This window comes from Typopeltis vanoorti, chromosome 8, assembly GCF_054136105.1.
Source record: "Typopeltis vanoorti isolate ZY-2024b chromosome 8, IOZ_Tvanoo_1.0, whole genome shotgun sequence".
Lineage (NCBI taxonomy): Eukaryota > Metazoa > Arthropoda > Arachnida > Uropygi > Thelyphonidae > Typopeltis > Typopeltis vanoorti.
The window spans coordinates 141,646,619-141,672,395 of NC_143556.1; the positions used below are offsets into that span (position 1 = coordinate 141,646,619).

Genomic DNA, 25,777 nt, shown 5'->3' on the forward strand with positions numbered 1-25,777 from the left:
GTGATCTGAAGATGCTGCATATAATACCAGTGAAATATCAGCTAATAAGTTAAGAAAATAATTGAATATATATTTATTATCTTTCTGTATTGTAATCAATACCATTAAAATAAACTAAAATTTGTATTAGACGTTCTGTCTCACTGATGTGTGATTTAAAAAAAATTTTTTTTTTAAAATTTTATATTAGATGTTTTGTTTTAACAGGTACAAGAAAACTTGGGAATGGTAATGGTCTTTACATTAGTATCAGCAGTTTCAGAATGGCTGAGCAAAAAAGCAGATGAATCCAAGCTAAAGAGAATTGAAGAGGAGCTAAAAAAGAAAGAACAAGAAGAAGAGGAAGAAAGGGTAGATTTTAATAGTTCTTACAATCGTGTATTTTTATAATTGATTTTTTTTATGCTTGAAATAAAATATTTGAACATGTAATTAAACTTAATGCTTGAAATGTTTTGACAAAGCAAAAATTTGATTATAGTATTATCCCCCCCCCCCCCCCCAAAATCAATCTAAATTTTCCAAAATCTAATCCTAAATGACTTTGATATCATGATTTATCTTGACATAATTTTTTGCAAGCATCATCATCAAATTCCTGCAATGTATCCTCAAGGGGTGTACAGGATATGATAGTACTACACGAAAAATTTACATCATTACTAACTTCCTATCTACTATTTTCCTCCAAATCAGTCTGTTACTTGTCAAGACTCCAACATTATCAGATCTTATATGTCTTATCGTCTAAGGCACTTTGTACCGTATCAATCCACCTATATCTTGGTCTTCCTCTGGGTCGTTTTGCTGCCAACCTGGCAGAGAACACTTGTTTTGCTAATCTTTCCTCGCCCATTCTGTTTAACTGACCATACCACCTGAGATTAGCTCTGCTAATGCATTCCTGGATGCTGACAATATCAAGTTCTTTCCTAATATCCTCATTTAAATATAATATTGCCATTGATGCCATCTGTTCACACCTCTAATCTTTCTCAGGACCCTCATATCTGCTGTCTCTAGTCTTTGGTACAGTGTTTTTACTTCTGACCCAGCTCTCAGATCCATAAGTTAAAACTGGTTTGAACACTGTCTAGTATACAGCTAATTTAGTGTTCCAACTGATTTCTCTCTTATTCCATATGAATTTATTCAATTGACATTTTCAGCGATTCTGCCTATTTTCTTTTTGTTTTATTGCTGATCTTCATACCATATCTATTACAACAATTATTCAATTTAGTCAGCAAATCGTGCAGACTTGTAGCAGATTTATTTAGAAGTATAACATCGTCTGCATAAAGCAAAGAGCTGACATAAACATCTCTAATTCTGATATCATGTTTAATACCACTTTCCATCATAATGTGATCCATATAGATAATGAATAACAGAGAGGATAATGTACATCCTTGTCTCACACCAGATTTAACATTGAACCATCTTCCTGTACTTCCTTCAATTCTAACTGCTGACTTACAACCAAATAAAGACTAAGTATTGCTTGATATAATGCCCCATTGACACCATATAACTGTAGCATATTGAATAGCTTCTCTCTTGGCACCTTATCATATACCTTTTCCAGATATACAAAACTTAAAATACAGATCATTGTTATATTCCCATGCTTTCTCAACTATTTGTCATAAAGTGAAGACCTGATCCTGACAGCCTCTATTTGGCCTGAATCCAGCTTGTTGCTCACCAAGCTTCTCTTCCACAATCCTTCTCAACCGTTTCTCAAGTATACTGGCATAAATCTTACCAGGAACACTCAGTAGAGAAATACCTCTATAATTCTCACAATCAGTTTTATTTCCCTTTTTATATATGGGTACTATGAGAGCTCTACTCCAATCATGTAATCTGGAATTCATCCTTCTTTCCAGGCACTCTGAATTATGCAGTGTAGCCACTGTAAAACTTTTATACCTCCATACTTGAGCATTTCTGGTCTAATATCATCTACTCCAGCTGCCTTTCCACATTTCAGACTTTTGATGGCTTTTTCTACTTCAAGCATGGATATGTATTCCTGATTGCATGCCTGGTCAGTGTTTTTTATCACTGTGCTGTCATCACTGCTTGTTTCATTTAGCAATTTTTCGAAGTAATTACTCCATACTTCAAGGATATCTTTTTCTCCAGTTTTCATATCACCTTTATTATCTCTTATTCCTTTTACAGCACTCTTTTCTCCATTTCTGAGCTTCTTCAACAACCTCCAGAATATCTTGCCACCTTCTTGATATTTATTTTCTATGTTCTTACCAAAGTACTTTTGTGGAGCTAGTTTTACACAGTGTTTAGCTTTCTTACATTTGTCTCTGTATTCTCTAAGAGCAAAAGCTGACTTATTTGCCAGGAACTTTTGATATGCTTTCTTCTTTTCCTTCACTGTCTCTTTAGCTTCCTGTGTCCACATTCCTTACTGGAATGATTCTTTCCATTCGAGTTTTTTTTTTTTTTTCCCCATATTAAACCATATTTAATGAGTTTGGCTACTATTTCATCAGCGCCTAGTGCTTTATTCTTTAAGCTACTTTATACTTTCTTTCAGAGCCTCTGGAGCTCAGTCGGTATAGACGAAGCTCTTTGGTCGGAAAGACCTGGGTTCGATTCCTGTCTATGACGTGAGGAACTTTATCTGGCCTGTTTTGACTAAAGGTGAGTTAGCCGGTCTCATATGGAGGTTGAGGGTTTTTTCACCCAGAAACTCGGGTTTTTCGTCCCTCAGAACAGGCAAACTGGCTACGTGAATACACACAGATTACAGTCATGAATACTTACGACAATATGTGGAAGAGATAGGGTCCTCACCACATGTCGTTACGCCCGTAGTTAATCATGAGTCACATCATGTTAGTCAACCTCCTAGATAGGAGACAACATAGGAATGGATACTTTCTTCTACTTCAGCCTAGTGACTGTTATTTCTGGGCGTATTCTGTTTAAAAGTCTCAGCAGGTTTCATAGTTTAGGAGTTTGTTAAAGTGCTTTCTCCACCTGTTTACTATTTCATCTCTAGTGGCTAGCATTTGTTCATTGCTATTGTTGATTATTGTTGTTTTTATATGTGGATCTGTTTTTTGGTTTCTAATTGGATGGAAAATTTTGCTATGGCTGTTTACTGTTAAGTAATTCTGGATTTCTTCAATCCATGCTCTTAAACATTTTATTTTCTGTTGTCTGATTATTTTATTAGGCTTCCTTGATGCTGTCTTTGTATTTCTGAGAACACAAATACCAGTTAAGCTGTTAAGTTAAATGCTTCTGTCTTTTTCTTTTTCTTGACTGCCAGTTCACATTCTTAATTAAATCATTTTCTTTAAAAATGTACAGTGTCTACGCAGCTTTTAAGCCCTATCAGAAACTTGCTATCCTTATCTGTTCTACAAAAGATCAGGTCCCTCCTCTCTTAGTGCCTGGAGTATATAAAGTGCCCTGTTTCTGCAAGTTGGCTTACTCCTGACAGTCTGGTAAATCAGCCACTATCCATTTAGATAAACATTTAGATCATGGTGTCCAACCTTTTGTCTTTCCTGGGCCACATTGAGTGAGGAGGAATTGTCTTGGTCCACATATAAAATGTATAATATAGTTAATGTGTATAAGTAACAAAACTTATTTTTTAAATTTTTTATTATAATATTAAAAAAAAGAGGGCAGCATAAACACAGAACTAGTGAGATAACATGAAACAAATGCATCAGTGTCTGGTTCGATGGAAGTGGTTGCAATTCGTAGTGAGCCCTCAAATTTCTCATCAGAAATTTTTGATCAAACTTTACTCTTTGTATGCTTCATTCTTGAAAATAGTTGTTCACAAATGTACATACTACCAAAAAGCAGTGACATGAATAAAGCGTGATTATGAAGTGAAGGATATTTTTCTCTGGGGAGATAGATCTTATAAAAATCTAGCAAAGAGACATGATCAGATTTTTCTTTGAGTTGAATATCTGATTGTAACTATACATTCCATTTGAAAAATTCAAAGATAATGTATTTATATCAACAAATTAGAGTCACAAATGTATAAAAAAATGTATAATTTTTTCTGAAATCTTGAAATCTGTTCTCAAATTCCTGTATCAAAACAGAAAGAAAGACAGCATATTTTTTGCTGTTCGCAGGATCGTGTTTAGCCAACGTATCAAAATGCATAAAATTATTTGCCATAACTTGAGCTTTCCATAATTTAAGTTTCATTTCAAATGCTGTTATGGTTTGATTTTCACCTTCAAGACGCATATTTAACTCACTTAATTGAGTTGTTAAATCTGTGAGCCATTCTTTATTTTAAGTTCTGGTACAAATTTTTCTTTTGATTCCATAAATGATTTCATTTTATTTCTCAAATCATAAAATCTCTTCAGCATTTTACCCTGACTTAGCCACCTTACTTCAGAAAAGTAAACGATGTCCCCATAATTAGCATCCATACTCTTTAAGGAACTCTTGGAATTGATAATGATTCAATCCCTTGGCACTTATGAAATTCACAACTATGATGACAATTTGCATGATATTATTCAATTTTAGGACTTTGCCAGATAAATTTTCTTGATGTACGATGCAGTGATATTTCATCAAATGTGAGTTGCCGGCAGCAATTGCATCATCTTCTATTAACTTTATAAGTCCAGCTTATTTTTTACCAATAATCGCCAGGATGCCATCAGTAGCTATACCAGATATGTTGGCAAAGGTTAATGAAAATCACTTCAATGTAATTTTTGCTGCTTCATACAAATCAAGAGATTTGGTTGTGTCTTTTAATGGCAAAAAAGAAGCCATTTCTTCAGTAGCATTATATTCGTTATCAGTACTTCTAATAAAAATGGCAAGTTGAGCCATATCTGTAGCATCAGTACTTTCATTTATTGCAAAAGCATAAAATTTGAAATTGGCAGCTTTACTCTTCAAATCTCTTTTGATAGATTTCCCTATTTCTTCAATTTGCCCAGCTATAGTTTGGTGAGACAAACTGATTTCAGAAAAATCCATTTTTTTATCAGGACAAATTATACCCACGATGCTTTCCATACCTTGCTTAATAAACTTACCATCAATAAATGGGTTTGATTTTTTTGCAATCAGACTTGCTACACATAACTAGCTTTTATAATAGTCTGTTTGAGTTGTAACTTCCTTGAAAAAGCTTTGTTGAGATGACAGCTTTCTTTCAGTTCCTCTATTTTGTCTTTACGAAACATTCCTTTGATATACATCAAATTTGGCAGCATGTCTTTTCAAATTATAATCTTTGAAAACTCACACGATTTCCAAACAAATCAAGCATAGTGCCTCGTTATTTTTCTTGGCAAAAAAGTACTCATTTGTCCATTTTTTATCGAACAACTCTTCATTCATCCACGATTTTTCTTTTTTTTTGGTTCTGCTTTCTTTTGAGACGACATTGAATGCATGCTGGGATAAAAAAAAAAGTAATAATTAAATAACCATTTATTTTTATAGTATTGGCGATTTTGTAAATGTAATCATAACAATATCATGAGCAAAAAACTATTTGGTAAATTTAAAAAAAATTATTTTAACTTATTAAATTATTTTACGAAATAACTCAAGAAGCTCAAGTTTAATAATTAAAAAAAGAATACCTATATATCTGTTTAAACCCCCCCCCCCCCAACCGGTCACGATGTCTATAGACATCCAGCTAAATCTGGATACGATTCTGTAACACCCGTTTAATAACATGGATAAGAAAAGTGCAATTTGGTCTCACTATTTAATCCACTTCGGTCGGTAGGGAGGTTAATGACAAAAATGTCTGTCTTTATAGAATCACGCACATGTAAGTAGTTTGAAATGTTATTATTGGTCCACAGGGCTGCATGTGGCCCATTGACCATTGGTTGGACATCCCTAGTTTAGATCTTACATCTGCAATCACAACTATGGTCAACCTGGTCTTTCAGACCATGTATTGGATACCACTCACAGGATCTTCTGGAAGATAACCAGCATGCTCCATCATAGTAAATTTAAAAAAAAAAAGACTTTTTGGAATCTGCAGCAGCATTCAGAAATCAACATAATTTAAACAAATATGGATGCATAAAATTTCCCAAAATTTGGGAAACAATAATCATCAGAGGTTTCAGTTTACATCCTAGACTGCCTACTAACCCATAGAGGGTGCATCACCTAGATAGGACTTCAGTCACCAATATGTTTCATTGAGTATTGTGTTGTTTTTGTGTATGTTACACGTGTTATTTGTACTCTCTGAAAATGTCTCAATGAGAGACAATATATTGGAAGCATTAAAATTAATTTTTAATCCTTTCCACAGTTACCTGATAGGCATACTGTTCTCCTGCCTGTGGTTGGATAATTGAGGGATTAGTCTATATATATATATAAGCACATCTCACTAAAAGATGTATACTGCAATACATTATGGGTGGGGTCACTACCCAGACCAGTTTCAACCTTTTTTGAGGTCTCCTCAGTGAGTAGTGTGTTTTTTGAATAAATGTAAAGCACATTATTTCCATAATGCGCTTTACATTATGGGAAAATACTAAGAATCGTGATCAGAGCTTTACCCATCTTTACAATGAGTTGCCCTGGTGTTGTACCATCTTTAGACTTGAACTATGTTTCAGGTGCAAACTTACTTGTTTGCATACTTGGGATTAGGAGTTAAATAACGAAGCTTATAAAATTACTTGGTAACCCTAATATACAGTATCCCCAAGTTAAAAAATTAATTACATCTATATCTCCTCCAGAGATTCTTATTAAAAATAAAAACACGTTGCAGCAACTTCTATATGTAAAGTTGATAAGACTCTGTATTACAAAAACTGGTATTTTGGGGATCTAGCTACTCACTGAGGAGACCTCAAAAAAAGGTTGAAACCGGTCTGGGTAGTGACCCCACCCATAATGTATTGCAGTATACATCTTTTAGTGAGATGTGCATTACATTATGGAAAAATACTAAGAATAGTGATCAGAGCTTTACCGACCTTTACAATGAGTTGCCCTGGTGTTGTATCATCTTTAGACTTGAACTATGTTTCAGGTGCAAACTTAATTTTTTGCATACTTGGGATTAGGAGTTAAATAACCAAGCTTATAAAATTACTTGGTAACCCTAATATATATATATATATATATATTATATATATATATATATGACTACTACTATTAACTCGGGGTTGGCATATGTTCATTTTTTAATATAAACTGACTAAAAACCCGAGAATTATAACAAATTGAGATTTATTTGAAAACGCAACATGTTTCGTCGAGATTAACTTCATCAGGCGTTAAGAACATAGAAAGATATTAAAAGACACTGAAATTAACATCGAGACACTCTAAAGCTATACAATTATAAAGTTATGATATTCGACTGTAAATTACAGTTATTATGAACTTGAGCTATAGTCCGTGTTAAAGTTCTATTGTTGTACACTTGTGCATGTGTGGAACCATGCGATCTCCGGTATTTGTTAGTAGAGCTGAAAGAGTCAGGCAAATTATAGCTGAGATTATTGTTCATATGAAGAGGGTCCAAGGTGATTTCTTTTGACTCTACAATGCGGCGTTCTACCTCATCATGGCAAATGTGTAGGTTTGAAGTTGTTGTCCAATTTACTTCATGTCGGCGGCTTTTGTTGTTAGTGTTTATTGAAAACAGGACATGGCCTGACAGGGCAGTTGCTCTGGTTCTCTTATAAGCAATGTCTCTCTGGTGTTCCTCGAGACATAGGAGGATAGATTTCTCCGTTTGGCCATAGTAAGGTTTTCCGCACTCACATGTGACTTTGTATACACCTGGAAATTGTAGAAGGTTGTGAGATTGTTTATAGTTGTTGAAACTTGATCTTATTTTTGGAAGAGTCGAGAAGCACGTTTGTATGTTGAATTTCTTTAAGATTCTACTCAGTTTTTTGGACAGTGTGCTGATATATGGCAAGGATATATAACCTTTGGAATCGTTCTGTGTCTCTACGTTGCTACGTTGACGGTGGGATAACTGTTTGTTGATACTTTTTAAAGAGTAGCCATTGCTTTTAAAGGGCCATTTAAGATGTTGTAGTTCTTTTCTTAGTTCTTCTTCATCTGATAGTACAGATCTTGCACGATTTGCAAGAGTTGATATAATACCCAACTTTTGCGCTGGATGGTGATGCAAGGATGCATGCAAATATCTGTCTGTGTGTGTTGGCTTTCTAAATATAGAGACTTTTATTGATTCAGGCGTCTTGGTGAGTTTAATATCAAGGAAACAGAGGGAACTATTTTCTTCAATCTCCATGGTCAATTTTATATCCTGATGGAGGTTGTTTAAATGGTTGAGAAACCTGTGAAGATTCTCAATACCATGCTCCCATATGAGGAATATATCATCCACATATCTAAGCCAAATTCTTGGTTTTAAACTAAAAGAGGAGATTGCCTTTTGTTCAAAATCCTCGGGAAAAAATGTTGGCTAATATAGGAGAGAGGGGGCTTCCCATAGCTAATCCTTTGACCTGTTTATATAGGTTACCTTTGAATTCAAAATAGCCAGAGTTTGCACAGTGAGATAGTAGAGAAAACATTTTATTTGAAATCTTGTTCTTTAAAATATGGAGAATTTCTTGTGTCAGAATGTTGGTAAAGAGTGCTACCACGTCAAAGCTCACCAAGATGTCAGAAGATTTGAGTTTAAGATTCAGCATACCAGCTAAAGATGTGATTATGATGTATTAATCTTGAAAATAAAGAACTATTTTAATAGTTATTTGTTTTATATGTACTGATTATTTTATTTACTATCCTTATTACCTTAATATGCATGAAAAATAAGTGCATTTTTGATTTAATTAATCTTTAAAGATCAGAATGTCACTCCTTTAGTAATGCAACTTCTGTTATCCCATGTCAAGTCTCCTGTTTAGAGCCTTTGTAGTTCAGTTGGTATAGACGAAACCCTTTGGTTGGAAAGTCCTGGATTCGATTACTGTCCATGATGTGAGGAACCTTTGTTCAGTCTCTTTCAGCTAAAGGTGGGTTAACCGGTCTCACACGGAGGTAGAGGGTGTCTTCACCCAGAGACTCAGGTTTTTCATTCATTTTAGATAAATTATGGACTCTACAATGGTGTTATAAATAACTATTTTAATTTCCTGACGTTTAGACCTTCATTTTAAGATCATCATCTGGAGTATAGACATATCTACAGAGACAAGATGAATTACATTTCACACAGTATGCTAAAGAGACAATGATTTGATTAACGGTTATTTTACTGGCATGACCTCTAGTGAAAATAGAATATTAAAAAAAAATTTATATATATATATATATATATATATATATATATATACATACAAATAAAAAAAAAATTAATTAAAAACTACATCAAAGCTATATTCTATTTAGGATAACATCAAAGACAAAGAAACATTCCTTCATATAGATAGCTTTCTTACAGTAAAGTGATGTCCTAATTTAGTGGGTAGATTATATGCCTTTCATATGCTTGGGATTTTTAGACCATCATTATTGTTAACATTAGGGTGGTTGATAAGAATCTCACACCCTTCCTTAAATGATTTGATTAACAGTTATTCTACTGGCATGACCTCTACTGAAAATAGAATATTAAAAAAAAATTCTATATATATATATATATATATATACAAATAAAAAAAAATTAATTAAAAACTACATCAAAGCTATATTCTATTTAGGATAACATCAAAGAAACATTCCTTCATATAGATAGCTTTCTTACAGTAAAGTGATGTCCTAATTTAGCATGACAATTGTTATATTACATTTAAGATTCTGGATTACTTATGGTCGTATTTATAGTTAACTCTTAGGGAGAAAGGTTAAGTGGGTAGATTATATGCCTTTCATATGCTTGGGATTTTTAGACCATCATTATTGTTAACATTAGGGTGGTTGATAAGAATCTCACACCCTTCCTTAAATTTATGTTCATACCATGGTTTGATGTAAACAACTGGTGCTTTTCCAGTCAATTCTGTGTAAAGTGTTCAGGGCATGATTAGAAAGGCCAGCTTCACCCTCAGCCAATCCTCATAACTAACATTGTACAGTCCTGAAACCATCTTTGTTATCTGCCTTTGTACCCTTTCCACAGTTAATTTATCCCCTTCAAATCCTGGGGACCAAATCTGAGAACAATAGTCTAAGTGTGGTCTGATCAGAGTCTTATACAACGGAATGATAACTCTTTTATCTCTGCAGGTCAGTGTCCTTCTCATTATTGCAGCAATCCTCTGTGTTACTTTCACCACCTTTGCAATATGTCCCCTAAATTTTCAATTTTTTTTTTTTTATATTCTATTTTCACTAGAGGTCATGCCAGTAGAATAGCCGTTGATCAAGTCATTGTCTCTTTAGCATACTGTGTGAAATGTAATTCAGCTTGTCTCTGTCTATATGTATATACTCTAGATGATGACCTTGATATGGAGGTTGAAACATTGGGAAATTAAAATAGTTATTTATAACACCGTTGTAGAGTCCATAATTCAGGTTTTTCATCCGAACAGGCAAACTGGCCTGTGAACACAAGGATCTACAGTCATAATATACATACTTAATCCCTCATTAGGAAGGCTCAATCTGTCCTAAGAGACAGTGGAGGAAAGGGGGGGGGGAACCACACACAAATAAATAAGTCTCTTAATAAATAATAATATTTGGTTAACCGATCAAGTGTTGATCAATATTTTAATTAATTAACTCAACCAACTAGTTTCGCCACACTTATCTGTTGGCTTCTTCAGGGCACTAACATATAGGTTTAAACACTCTCACAATTATGCGTAACTGCAAAACTGACAAGAATAGAAACTGACTCGAATAATTACAAATGAAATAGTATCGAACATGAGTGAAACACGTATCGCGTGTACAAGATCAGCTAGCTGTTGCTGAGGAACCTTCTGTAGTTTGTATTAAAGTTCATTTCTTCCGTTTTTAAGGCTCTGATTAGGGTTTTCCATATCTCTGGCAGTATTAGGCCTTGATTTCTGTTAAGGTTCACAGTAGAACGGGTGACTGTGGCTGCTTCTTTGAACATTCTTGAATGGTAATCTTCCTCTAAGTAGGGGGAACAGCTTTTGTCCCACTCGATGACATGGTTAGTTGTGGAGAAATGAGACGATAGCCCAGAAATGTCCTGTCTGTTGTTTTTGACATAGCCAATGTGCTCCTTTTGCCTGATTTCGAGGCTTCTCGAAGTCTGTCCGATGTAATTAGAGCCACATGAGCATGGAATATTATAGACTCCAGCATATTTGTAGAAAGGATGGTTGTCTTTTGGAGATCTTAGTAGTTTACGAATAGTATCTATAGGTTGAAATGCTACTCTTATTTTGTGTTGTTTGAGGAGATTGGCGAGCTTGTTGGAGATGCCACTTACATACGGAATTGCTATCGTTTTTATATATTGAATCTCTTCTTGTTCTCTTTGTGGTGGTTCAGAGAAAAGGATTTTATTGACTAGTCTTCTTGGATAGCCGTTCAAGTACAGATTGTTGGAAATAAATTTTAACTCATCTTGAAGGGTCTTGTTGTCCGTTGAGATGCAAATAGCTCTTTTCTTTAACATGTGTATAATGCTGAGTTTATGTGATATGTGGTGAGAGGAGTTAAAATGTAGGTAGCGACCTGTATTGGTCGGTTTTCTGTAGACCGATAGATTTAAACTGCCATCAGTTTGTTTTTTGATTAAGATGTCTAAAAACGGAAGTTGTTTTTCTCTTTCAAGTTCCAGAGTGAATTTAATAGAATGATGGAAAGCGTTGATCTTTTTGAGAAAATCATATATGTCATCTTTGTTGTTGTTCCATATGATGAAGATATCGTCCACGTATCTAAACCAAATTTTAGGTCTAGGAAAAATTTGTGATAGGATTTTGTTTTCTAAGTCTTCCATAAAGAGGTCAGCACATGAAGGTGAGAGTGGACTTCCCATTGCCAAGCCTGTTAACTGTTGATAGATTTTATTTTTCCAAGAAAAATAATTGGAGTTTAGGCAGTGAGCAAACAATACGGTTATATCTTGTGGGAATAAGGTACTTAAGATGTCAATGACCTCTACTACGGGAACGTTTGTAAAGAGAGAGGTGACATCTAAGCTGGCTAGAAGATCATTATCCGATATCTTGATGTTTTTTAGCTTTTCTACGAAATGTCCAGAGTTTTTGATGTAACTCTCTGAGTTGTGGATGTATTGCTGTAGGAGTTTCGAGAGATGTTTTGACAATAAGTAGGTGGGCGAGTTGATTGCATCAACGATTGGGCGTAAAGGAATACCCTCTTTGTGCACTTTTGGAACTGCATAGAGTCTCGGAGTTAAAGGATGCATCGATTTTAGTTTTTTAGTCAAGTCTGTTGGCCAGTTAGATAAATTGCGTAGTAATTCGTTGGTATCATTGTGATTTTTTAATGTTGGATCTTTTGTTAAAAGACGGTAAACAGACAAGTCAGAAAGTAGATGGTTAACTTTGTCTTCATAGTCCTTTGAGTTCAGTATCACAGTACTGTTTCCTTTATCTGCTTTAAGTACTATGATGTCTTTGTTGTTTTTTAAATCACGAATAGTTCTTTTATCCAGTGATGAGAAGTTTTGTTTTGTGGAATAGGGCACGGAAAGTATTATGCAACTTTTTAATCTTAGATCATTTGCTGTGTGAGGCACAGCAAATGATCTAAGTAACTTTAATACAAACTACAGAAGGTTCCTCAGCAACAGCTAGCTGATCTTGTACACGCGATACGTGTTTCACTCACGTTCGATACTATTTCATTTGTAATTGTTCGAGTCAGTTTTTATTCTTGTCAGTTTTGCAGTTACGCATAATTGTGAGAGTGTTTAAACCTATATGTTAGTGCCCTGAAGAAGCCAACAGATAAGTGTGGCGAAACTAGTTGGTTGAGTTAATTAATTAAAATATTGATCAACACTTGATCGGTTAACCAAATATTATTATTTACTATTTATGATCAAGAAAATAACCTTCATGATGAAATAAGTCTCTTGTTTTATAGGCTTTTGATATATGTCACATTTCTCAAGAATGTAACCCTACATATAACAAGAGTTACCTGTATTTTATTTTTATGATATGTAATAATACAGTATTCTACAATTCCAGAATTTTTATGCAAAGCATAATGTGAAGTCGCAGAATTCAGCAGTAATTGTGCACTGCCACTTAAATATCTCAACTTATCGTAATCATTGTTACTTATGGCTTTAGTTAAGAACCACTTGGTATTGTTGAATTGCTAAAATCTTTTATCAGATTTGATGAAAATTTGAATTAAAAACTATATAATGCAGAAATAGCTGGTGTTCATATGTTCTTAAAATCATACTTTTTTTTTATTTTAATTATAAACATTTTTTATGATTGATTCTGATTTAAGCCATGCTCAGTTAGTTTGTTTGCATTCTTTTGTTCATAGATATTAATACAGGTAACCCTCGTATGATGCGGTTTCGATATAACACGGTCTACAATTTCTAGTATCCCTTTATTTTTATTTTATTTTTATTTTTTTCATATTTTTCACTGCAGGACTTAAAAATCAAATTTTATCTTCGTTAAATTTGTGTCTGCCCGTGTCGCGCAAGTAGTTATAAGTATCGAATTTAGTTTTATTGTATCACTGAATAAGGTACTGTACAGAGGCTTTTGCAGTCTGTGTCATTCTCAACAAACAGTGCAATTAGAGACAGATGGAGTAAAAATGGTGCTAACTAATAAATCACATGTCCCTCTCTCACAGAAACTATGCTGTATAGACTTAAACAAAATCATGTGTTGCACCGAAACACAGTATCTAACTAAAAACTCTTGTCCAATTTTTCAATTATGAAATAAATGTTTTTTTATTGCATTTGAAATTCTCAATGTCTTTATGACAGATCACAAAGGCTAACTTAAAATAAAAGACTACCAAGAATTGAAACATGCCATATAATGAATGTGCGAGTTCGCCTGCCACCTCAAACGCAAACAAGAAGCCATAAAATTCAACCAAGGGTTGAACTTGAAACGTTTGTGTGAGTTGAGCCAGTCAGTAATGAGAAGTTCCATTGGAACAGTAAATGACACCCTGTTGTGAATGTGTTAAAATTAATAGTGAATGTTGTTATGACAGTTTCAGTTGTTATGAAATTCGATTGAAGAGAATTAGCATTTCAACTCAGCACTTGTCAGTTGCTTTTGTCTTTGGGTTGTGTGATCTTTTGTTAATACTGCACCAATCATATGCATGTCTTTATAGCTGCTGTCTTGTAAAATAAAATTCAGCTTGTACGTATTGTAACAATTAAAAAAAAACTTGAATAATTTATAAACGTATAAAAGGATATCACCTGTAAATCGTTGACGTGCCAGCAAAATTCTCAGACGTGCCACCTCTGGCACAAGTGCCATAGGTTTGCCATCTAGGATTTACTGTATAAAGTGTTTATTGTTGAAAATTGTCTTCGTTTTCTGTCAGGAAAGCACATTTAAAATCATAAGTGTGTTATTCTCAAGCAGAGCAGTTTATTTTATGGTGAGTTACATACATATGTAATGCTTTTTTTATAATGTAAAAGTTTATTTTTATTGTAATGGCCACTAAAAGTGCAACGAAAGGGAAAAAACAACATTGAAGAGGAAATTCATTTCTCTCTCTCTCGAAAAAAAATTAAAATCCTGTATCGGTTGAAAATTGGAGAAAAACCAGGAGTTGTTGCAAGGACTCTGAATTTAAATGAATCAACAATTCAAACAATCAAACAAAATGAACATAAAATCCAAGAAAGTGTAATTGCTGGGTAAGTGCAAAGTGCGTTGCTCGTGTTTGCGATATTCTAATAGAAAAAATGGAGAAATCTCTAATGATTTGGATAGAAGATTGTACTCAAAAGAAAATTCCTTTGGATGGACACCTTATTAAGCAAAAAGCTCTCAAAGTTTATAAACATTTAAAAGAACTTGATCAAGATTCTTCAGAAGAAATCTCTCAGCATGGATTTTTTGCCAGTAAGGGTTGGTTTGAAAACTTTAAAAAGCGGTTTTCTTTGTATAATCTTAAACTCCAGGGAGAATTAGCATCAGCAGATGTTGAAGCTGCCCAGAAATACCCAACAGAACTTTTAAAAATTATTAAAGAAGGTGGTTACAGTGCAGACCAGGTGTTCAATGCGGATGAATCTGGGTTATATTGGGAAAAAATGCCAAAACGCACCTATATTTCGAAAAATGAAAGATCAGCTACTGGATTCAAAGTTTCCAAAGATAGAATTACTCTATTGTTTTATGGTAATGCATCAGGTGATTATGACAAAACCAATGTTTATTAACCTATTAACTGATCTGCAAATCCTTGTGCGATGAAACGGCTCGACAAGCCCATTCTACCTGTTTATTGGCAGGCTAACAGAAAGGCATGGGTTACAGATAGCATGTTTGAAAATTAGTTTTTCAAGTGTTTTGTATGCAATGTAGAAAGTTATACAAAGAAAAAGAATATAACGCACCGGCCACCCAAAAAATTTAAGCCATCCGAATATTAAAATAACTTTTTTGCCCCCTAATACTACTTCACTTTTTCAACCACTCGACCAAGAAATAATATCAACATTTAAGTCATTATATTCGACCAACATTTCAATTAATTTTGGAAAAAATGGAATCTAATCCAAACATGACACTGCCTCAAGCGTGGAAATAGTTGTTAATATTGAATTGTGTAAAAATTATTTCTCTGTCCATTAAGGAATTACAAGCCTCTACGCTGAATGCTTGCTGGAAAAAAATATGGTCTGAAGCCGTAATGGAACAAAATTTCGTATCTCCAGTGGATGCCGAGCTACGTCGTATAATAAACGTCGCACACGTTTTTGGTGGAGAGGGCTTTTGCGCCCTCTTCACCAAAAATGTGTGCAATTAATTCACTAATTTCGTTTTGGACGAAATTAGTGAATTAATTGATGGAGAAACAGATTTAAATGAGGAGGAACTGGTACAATTAATAGATGGCATTGAACCAAATGGCGGGGAAAGTTCTGCTGAAGAATCTGATTGTGATGAATCCGTTAAAGAATTCAGTTTAAAGAAATTAGCAGAAGGATTGGACTTGGCAAGAAAGTTAGGAAGTTATTTTAAGGATAATGATCCCTCAATAGAGCGCTCGGGAAAATTCACGAGACAATTGGATATTTGTTTAGCGCCTAATAAAACTTAATAAAAAATTGCAACATAGTGGAAAGCAAAATCTTATTACTGACTTCTTGATGACTAAACCAGCTGAAGTATGCAATGAGAATTATACAAATGATGTCCAAGAGATTTCGAGTGGTGACGACCTCTGGCCACTTAAAGAACATCTATGAAATGTTATTTCTGAAGACAGTGATGACGATTAAAATATGCACTTTATTTTATTGTGTTTAAAACATTTATGTATTATGTGCAATGAAATTTATGTACAATTTGTAATTTTTATAATTTTATACTACGTATTTGTCATAGTTTATATTTTCTTAACTTACATGAATTACCTGAATTAAATAACAATATTGTTTTTGTTGGATATGTCATTGTTGTTTATATAATTTAAAAAAAAAAAAAGATTTCGGAACCTAACCCTACTTTTTCTATGTCATCTAAGTCTCGTATAATGTAATTTATATAACGCGCCATTTCTATGAAACCTAACATCCGCATTATACGAGGGTTACCTGTACTTTAAAATAAAACTCTTAAGATGGTTTGTGTCTTTTAAAGTATATTTTTTTTCACAAATTCAGTTGTGTATCATAATAGAGAAAAATAAGAAAAGGCCATATTTCACAATTAATATAGTCTACAAATAAAAATAGTTGTCACTTTAAAAGACATATTTGTCCACTTATGCAAGGCGGGTTATTCTTTTTATTGAAAGATAGTGATTTGAGATAGTGCCAGAATTTTTGTAGAGTATTTTATATATCAGTAAATATTTATTTCTGTGTGACAGAGAAAATAATTATATTTTCAAATTCTTCAGAAAAAATTTGAAGGGACACGTGTTACAGTTGAAACTTTTCTTTCCTGGAAAGCAAAATTTGACTTTGAGCTAAGTGAATTGTACAAACAGAATCATATGAAAGATGACTTTGGATCCAAAAAACTAACAGGTATATCATATATATATATATATAATTGAAAAAAATTTAATATACAGGTATCCCTTGCTTAACGTGGGATTTGATTAACATGGCAAAATTAATTGCAACATTCCCTTGATATATGCATCAAGAGTTTTGATTAACGCGCCTTTAAATTTACCAAAATTCCATCAAATACAACATCATTGCTACAAACCATGGACATGGGCATCATTTCAACCTTCAACCTATTTTAAAAGACATTCTCAAAGGCAGCAGAAACAACAACGGGAGAAAATATGATTAGGCTCCAAGAAGTTTGTAAGTTTGTAAAAATTTTAACATTAAACATGCAATTGAAAACATTCATGATTCATGGGAGCTAGAAGACAAAGTGTCTTCTAGCTACATGAGAGCTCTTTGGGAAAACCTTTTGCCAGAATGCGATGACTTAGGTGGTTTTCAAAATCCTGTGAACAACGTAGTTGAAGAAATTGTTGCAATTGGTGAAGACCTTGTTTTGATAAGTTGATGCAAAAGATGTTAAAGAATTACTGGATTCAAATTCAAAAGATTTCAGTGACAATGATCTTCTTGAAATTGAACAACAACGTGCATATGAAGACAACGAACAAATGGAATGTGAAGATGAAGTTCCAAAGGAAATAACATTCAAAGAACTGGATGGAATATTTTGCATTTTAGAATCGCTTAGAAGCAAGTAATGAATGCGGATCCAGATGTTAATCGAAGAATGCTTGTTTGCCATCTAAAGAGTCATTTTGCTTGTTATCGTAGAATTTATGCTGATAAGTAAAAAACTAAAGCTGTTCAAATGAATCTTGATAACTTTTTTGATGTAGTAACTAATGTAGGTACAAGCATTTATTAAACATTACTTTGCATTCATTTTTTATCTTTCCTAAAAGAGTACCATATAAAATGAATTATTAATACAGTATTCGATCATGGATGAATTGCAATTTTTACCGTTAATTATTATATTTGATTAACGCGATTTTGATATGTGCAGTAACACCGAGGGATTAATTAATTGTGTTAATCAAGGGATACCTGTATTATATATATACAATACCAATATATATTATATATATATATAAATTTAAAAATTCATCATAAATTTCCTGATATGTATGTATGGGTGTTCAGGTTACCATGATGTAGTGACTTGTGGGACTCTTTCCTGACATCTTGGCATCAAACACTTGTTTTGCTAACCTTTCCTCACTCATTCTATTTAAGTGGCCATACCACCTTACATTAGCTTTGCTTTGCAGATTTTTGAATACTAATAGTGTCAAGTTTCTTTCTAATATCTTCATTTTTAATATGATTCTGCCATTAATGTCATTGGTTCACTTCCCTAATTTTTCTCAGAACCCTTATATGAGGGTTCTGAGAAAGATCAGACTGTGGTCTCTAGTCTGATCAAGTGCATTATTTCTAATCCAATTCTCAGATGCATAGCTTAAAACTGGTTTGAACACTGTTTTGTATACTTCTAGTTTGGTGTTTTGGCTAATTTCTCTCTTATTCCATATAAATTTATTCCGCTTGCTACCCACCATTCCAGCTTCGCTTATTCTGTTGTCTATTTCCAGATTTAACCTGCCATATTCACTAAAAACTGTGCCTAAATAGCTTAAATGTTTTACTTGTTCTATAGTAGGTTTGACTATCTATATATAGTTTTGAGAATCAGCCTCAGCCCTCAGAAACATGCCAAACCTCAACAAATTTGGATGCATGAGACTGCCCCAAATTTGGGAGACGTACATCTTGAGAACTTCAGCCCAACGGCCAAGAATACCTAATATAGCTCGCTAGGGGCACCATCAGGACTTTAGGAAAAACAGTAGTTTCCTCACTTCGACCTCATTTGCTGTTTTTAGTGCCTGCGTATACGTGTCTTAATCTTATGTTCCCATGAAGATGGCAACGTGATGTTGTCAAAATATAGGAAGTATATATTAAAGTTTATTTTAATTTATATTCCAGTATACGTTGTGAATTCCTTAAGTTATTTAGTAATCATGTGCAACCAACGTATAAGCCTTTCTATGAGAATTAAGCGTTAAAGAGAGGTAAATTTCATCAGAGTGATGAATAAATGATATTCATCACATTATTCACACTATTATGAATGAAGGTATTAATTCACAATTTTATACAACAATCTTAATTTATAAATTCAATTAAAGATAACATTAGACTAATGTAAGAATTAAAGGTCTCAATTTAAAAAATAAAATAAAAATAAAGAAAAAAAAATTAATGTGTTATCTGGATTAAACTTTCCCATATTTTTGACAAGGATGTACAGTCATTTTGATTCAAGTTAGGGCATTGAAGTAAGGCCTCAGCACTCTCTTTGAATTGGTGTTCGAACTTATAGCGACATCTGTGTAGAAGGCGAGTCTTGGACCAGAGGATGTTGTGACTTGTCTCTATCCCGTGCTGCTCCAATCCAGACTTATTGGATTTGTTGTGAAGAATGTATGATTGATGTTCTTGTATTCTTTTTTTCTATAGAGCATCCTGTTTGTCCAAAGTACGACAGTTTGCAGTTACAAGGAACTTGATATATACACCAGGCAGAGACATAGTTCAGCATTTATCTTTAGAAGAGTGGGAAATAGGTAGATATATTATTAATAGGGATATTAAGTGGCTGTTAAATCATATTTGTTCAGAATTTTTGAAATCGGTTCCGAAATCCCGAAAATATATGGAATTGGAACTCGACGTATTGATTCTTTGTTGTTCTCGATTGGATTGTAGGAATTGAACAGATGTTCTGTAGTTTTTTCGGAGAAGCCGTTTAATTTCATGTGATGTTTGATAGTTGAAAGTTCTTTCTCAAATTCATGGGGAGTTGAGCAATTACTTCTAGCTCATCGAATTAAACATTTTATGATTCCTGTTTTTTGATAAGGATGATGGGCAGATTGTGTGAGAATGTAACGTCCAGTAAAAGTTGGTTTCTGTAAACTGTTGTCAGAATACCTGAAAGTGAACGGATGAGGAGGATGTCTAAAAAGGATAACTTGTTGTCTTTATCAATCTCCATTTAATATGAGGATGTAAGGAATTGATTTTTGCTAAAAAGGAAGGTAAGGAATCTCTTTTGTGAGGCCATACTGAAAACATGTCATCTGTATATCTCACCCAAAAGGATGGTTGAGGGAATATAGATGAAAACAGGACATCTTCTAGATCATAGGTTCCCAAACTTTTTCAGGCTACCGGCCACTTTGCAAGACATAAATTTTGTAACGGCCCCCCCTATTATGCACACATATATGCATGCTCTATTTTCTCATTGACAGAAAATTGACATCTATTTCTATCTGACATGGTAAATTTTCAAATGATTAAATAATTGAAATAGAAAATTGATAAAAAAAATTGATCGTGTAAGATGGGCATAAGATGAATTAAAATGCAATAATTTAATTTTAAATGATTATCTAATCGCAAAATCATGACAATAATTAATTTTTAAATATATATTATTAATTTTTTCTATAAAGAACCATTGACCCCTAGACCGCCTGAACACCCCCAAATACTTCTGATCCCACTATAGTCCCCAGAAGGCTTCAGTGCCCACTGGGAGGCGGTACCGCCCACTTTGGGAACCTATATTCTAGATGTTTCAAATAAAAGTTGGCTGAAGCAGGTGAAAGTGGACTTCCCATGGCTGTTCCTTTTACTTGGTTGTAGAATTTGTTTTGATACAAGAAATATCCAGAGTTCTTCACGAAATCGAATAATTTTACGACATCTCGTGGGAAGATGTCAGCAAGTGATTGTAAAGTCTCTTTGACAGGTACATTAGTATATAGAGATTCTACATCGAAGCTCACCATAAGATCAGTAGGTTGTAATGAAATATTTTTTAATTTATTTAAGAAATCCGAAGAGTTTTTCAAAAAAGAGCGTGATTTGCCTATATGTGATTTCAATAATTTCACTAAATATTTGGCTATGTGATAAGTAGGTGAATCAATCCTAGTCAACTATAGGACAGAGATGAATGTCTGCCTTGTGAATTTTAGGTAGACTATAAAATCTAGGTGGTCTTGCAAAATGTGTTTTTAACCTTTCTATCGTGTCTGCATGTAAACTTATCACATCATCTAGAAGGGAATTTAATTTCTTCAGTTGCCTGTTGGCAGGTTCGTGAATCAAGTTCTTGGTATGTTGAGCGATCTCGAAGTAAAAAATAAATTTTTCTTCTATAGTTTGAAGAATCCATGATTATTGTCGCTTTTCCTTTGTCTGCTTTAGCGATAACAAGGTGACTGTTGCTTCTTAAGGAATGTAGCACTTTGTTTTCAGAAGGAAATTTGGCTTTAAGTAGTGTAGAAGCAACTAGGTGGAGAGATTTAGCCTTTTCACTGGATAGATGACTAAGATTCCGTTCGATCTTAACCAGGAAATCTAAATACGGAATCTTATTAGAGACTATAGCAAATGCATGCCCTTTTGAGAAGCTAAGTGTTTCACTACTCGTTAAAGGGTGATGACTGGACATGTTGACGATCCGATTATCTGGAACATGGAAAGGCTTGATTTGTTTAGAAACAAGGACATCAAATTTGTGGTTTAGATGTCGATTCAGTTTTTTATATGAACATTGTATAGAGCGTTTAGCCACATTAAGAACTATGACAGGATGTTGTGGGTCCAAGTTTGCGGAGATAAAGGTAGAGATCAGCAACTTGACGAATGTTAATGGGGATCGTGTTTAGCTGCTCTAGTTGATTACAGATTAAAGCTAAGCTGGTGTTCCAGGAGATTTGATGGTTTCTTTTATCTCAGCGAAGTTAGGAATAATCTGATTATTATGGCATTTTTTTCAGAAAAACGATCCTCACTCGTAACTTACCTTGTATTACAGATAGTTTACCTAATGTACCATTTTTTTTTGGTAAAGTTTTCCCTGTGAAAGAATAGAATTTTACTCTTGAGAGACACTTGTGACATTAAATTAGGAATTTTAACATATTAACACAAGAATATTTTAATGTTTCTTTTTTGTAATATGAAAATATTTAATATTTCAGTCTGAAACTAACAGACTATCTTCAGTGACTACATAGGAAGAGTTTTTTACAAGATGGAATATGATTTAACAGCCACTTTTATCCATATTAATAAAATATCCACCTATTTCCCCCTCTTCTAAATATAAATGCTGAACTATGTCTCTGCCTGGGTGTATATATCAAGTTCCTTGTAACTGCAATCTGTCGTACTTTGGACAAACAGGACGTTCTATAGAAAAAAAAAAAAGAAAAAAAAAACCATCAATCATACATTCTTCACAACAAATCCGATAAGTTTGGGTTGGCACACAGCATGGAATAGAGACAAGCCACAACATCCTCTGGTCCAAGACTCACTTTCTACTACACAGATGTTGCTATAAATTCGAACGGCTATTCAAAGGGAGTGCTGAGGCCTTACTCCAATGCCCTAACTTGAATCAAAATGACTGTATATCCTTTTTAAAAATATGGGAAAGTTTAATCCGGATAACACATTAAATTTTTTTTTTTTTGAGACCTTTAATTCTTACATTAGTCTAATGTTATCTTTAATTGAATTTATAAATTAAGATTGTTGTATGAAATTGTGAATTAATACCTATAATTTATTCATCACTGATGAAATTTACCTTTCTTTAACGCTTAGCAATGTAACATCACGCGGCTCGTTCTACTCTTGAATGATCAATTGTTGGTATTCCACCTTGTACAAAAACTGTTCCTATGTAGCCACTGAGGATAGTCTGTTAGTTTCAGACTGAAATATTTGGCAAACATTAAAATATTCTTCTGTTAACGTGTCTATAATTCCTAATTAAATTAGTTAGTTTCTTCAGTGTTTGTGCATTGAGGTCTTGAAGTGTAGTGTCCTATTTTTTTGCATTGATGAGAAGCATAACTTAAAGTAGCCTGAATTGGATTTAATATTATGCTATCTTTGATTATTGGCCAAGATTTTTAGGATCTCTATGGCTTTCTTAACATTTGATGCATCTTCCAGAAAAATGTATAATATTACTCTTTCACTGGGTTTCTGTTTTCTGTCATATTTGATTTGTGAGAACCCTGATTTTTTTTATATTTTTTATTTTTATTTTTTATCAAAGCACCATCTCTTTGCAGTTATTATTTCACCATCTTAAGAGTTTGGACATGTACGTCTCTCTCTCTTTCTCATGCACACTTCCATGAGTACAGCAGATCTCTGTATTCCTGGATGGGATCATAAAACATAAAACTTCACTGTTTTGTATTACTACAGGAGAGAGAGAAGCGTCTAGATGCTTGACAACACTTTTTTTTTCCTATTTTGTTGTTTGCTATATATTATTATTTGTAAGTGGCATTAATTGTTTCATTCTCTGTCTACAGAAAAGCAACTTTTTTAGGCAGATATTGTCAATCATCATCACGTAATCACTCTTGCAAAAGACCAGGATAAAGGTAATAAAGGAATGCACTGCGATTCAAAAGCTTGTACATGCTAGCATTGTAGGCTGACTAAATGTAATACTGTTCAGAACAGTTGGGTTTCAAATACAAAATCCTAAAAAAATTCTCTCTGGGGAAGCACAATCAAGCATTCAACCAAGTTGTTCATACAAATGGGTAATTTCCCTTCCTTGTGTAGAAAATGCTTATCAAAAGCACACAGCAAGACAGAATAAACGGTCATCGCTGGTTGCTGATAATTAGTTCTTTTAAAGACATACCTTTGTCTTTTTACAATTTATGCGATTTGACATATCTGTAGAATTGCATATACCAATGAAAGAGAACACAAACGATGATGCAAATGCATACATCAGAAATGTAGCATCCATATTAAGAGTAGTTATACAATTCTTATGTTACTAATGACATTTTAAGAAAGAACCTTGGTCAAGCCTCAAATACAACATATTAGATCGAATTTGGAATATGATATGAGATTGCTAAAGGAAACAAGTAGTGACATCACAGTGGTGGAGGACATTGAAGAGGAATTCATTCAGGAGTACATATCAATACTTGAGATAGAAGCAGCCATCAAAAACCTGAAATGTTGAAAGACAACTTCAATGGATCATATTCAGCTAAAAATGTTCAAATATGGAGGTATAAAAGTTTTATAGTTCTGCATAATTCAGAAAGCCTTATTAAAAGGCCAAATTCCAGATGATTGGAGTAAAGCTCTCCTAGTACCCATAAATAATAGGGAAATAAAAACAATCTGAGAATTGTATAGGAATTTCCCTACTGAGTGTTCCGAGCAAGATTTATATATGCATACTTGAGAAATGGCTAAGAAAAATTGTGGAAGGGAAACCTGGAAAAGGACAAGCTGGGTTCAGGTCAAATAGAGGTTGTCAGACTAAATTTTTATGCTAAGACAAATAATAGTTGAGTAATCAGGTGAATATAACAAGGATTCATATCTAAATTTTGTATATCTGGAAAATCACATGACAAGAGGAAAGCTGTTCAGAATCCTGCAGTTATGTGGTGAGAGTGTAAATAGGACATTATATTGAGCAATATACATTATATATTTGAGTTCATTATATACTTGAGACGTCATCAGTTAGAACTGAAAAAGGTACAGGAATATGGTTTGGTGTTAAATCATGTGTGAGACAGAGGTTCACATTATCTCCACTGTTATTCATCATCTATATATATGGATTGCATTATTATAAGAAGGAAAGTGGCATTAAACCTGATATCAGAATTGGAGAGATTAATATTGGTTCTTAACTTTATACAGGTGATGTTATATTCCTGTAAAATCCAGTAAAAGTCTGCAGGGTTCTCTGACTAAATGAAATAATGTTTGTAATAATTTTGGTATGAAAATCAGCAATAAAAAGATGATGATGAAAATAGACTGAAACACTGAAAACATCAACTGCATCTTGAATGGAGAACCTATAGAACAAATAAAACATTTCAAATATTTTGCCACTATCTTTAGTGAAGATGGCAAATTAAATATGGAAAGAGAGATTAGAATTAACAAAGCAGGTATGGTAAGAAGTCAACTGAATAAATTTATATGGAATGAGAAAGAAATTAGTCAAAATGCTAAATTAGCTGCATACAAGTGTTCAAACCAACATTAAGTTGATGGTTCTGAAAGCTGAGTTGGGAATAAAAGATTTGAGGCTATCATTATAGGAGTTGTGAGAAAAATTAGGAAAGTGAACAGATGACATCAGTTGCAGTATCATATTAAAAATGAGGATGTTAGGAAGGAATTTGATGTTAGCATTTAGAAGTGTATGAGCAAAGCCAACCTCAGGTAGTATGGTCACTTAAAATTTACCAAATTGTGGAGGAGAAGGATAGCAGAACAAGTTTTTTTTTTTTTTTTTTTTTTGGGAAGGCAGGGAAAAGACTTAGAGGAAGACCAAGATCTTGATGTAATAAGAAGAGTCTTAGACGCCAGAAATATAAAATCAGGTAATATTGGAGTCCTCACAGACAGATTAATTTGGAGGAAAATTGTCGATAGTAAGTTAGTAATATATAAATTTTTCATGTAGTACTATCA

General features: G+C 33.6%; 1 protein-coding gene across 2 annotated transcripts in view; it reads left to right on the forward strand.

Annotated features, from left to right (window-relative positions):
- Positions 1-25,777, forward strand: part of LOC150104394 (RWD domain-containing protein 1) — a 187,245-nt gene that overhangs the window by 89,937 nt on the left and 71,531 nt on the right. For both annotated transcript variants that reach the window (XM_090396978.1, XM_090396977.1), the window contains 2 exons: positions 208-351; positions 17,068-17,197. In XM_090396978.1, coding sequence (XP_090253104.1) covers positions 208-351; positions 17,068-17,197 — 274 coding nt within the window. The remainder of the gene's footprint in view (positions 1-207; positions 352-17,067; positions 17,198-25,777) is intronic.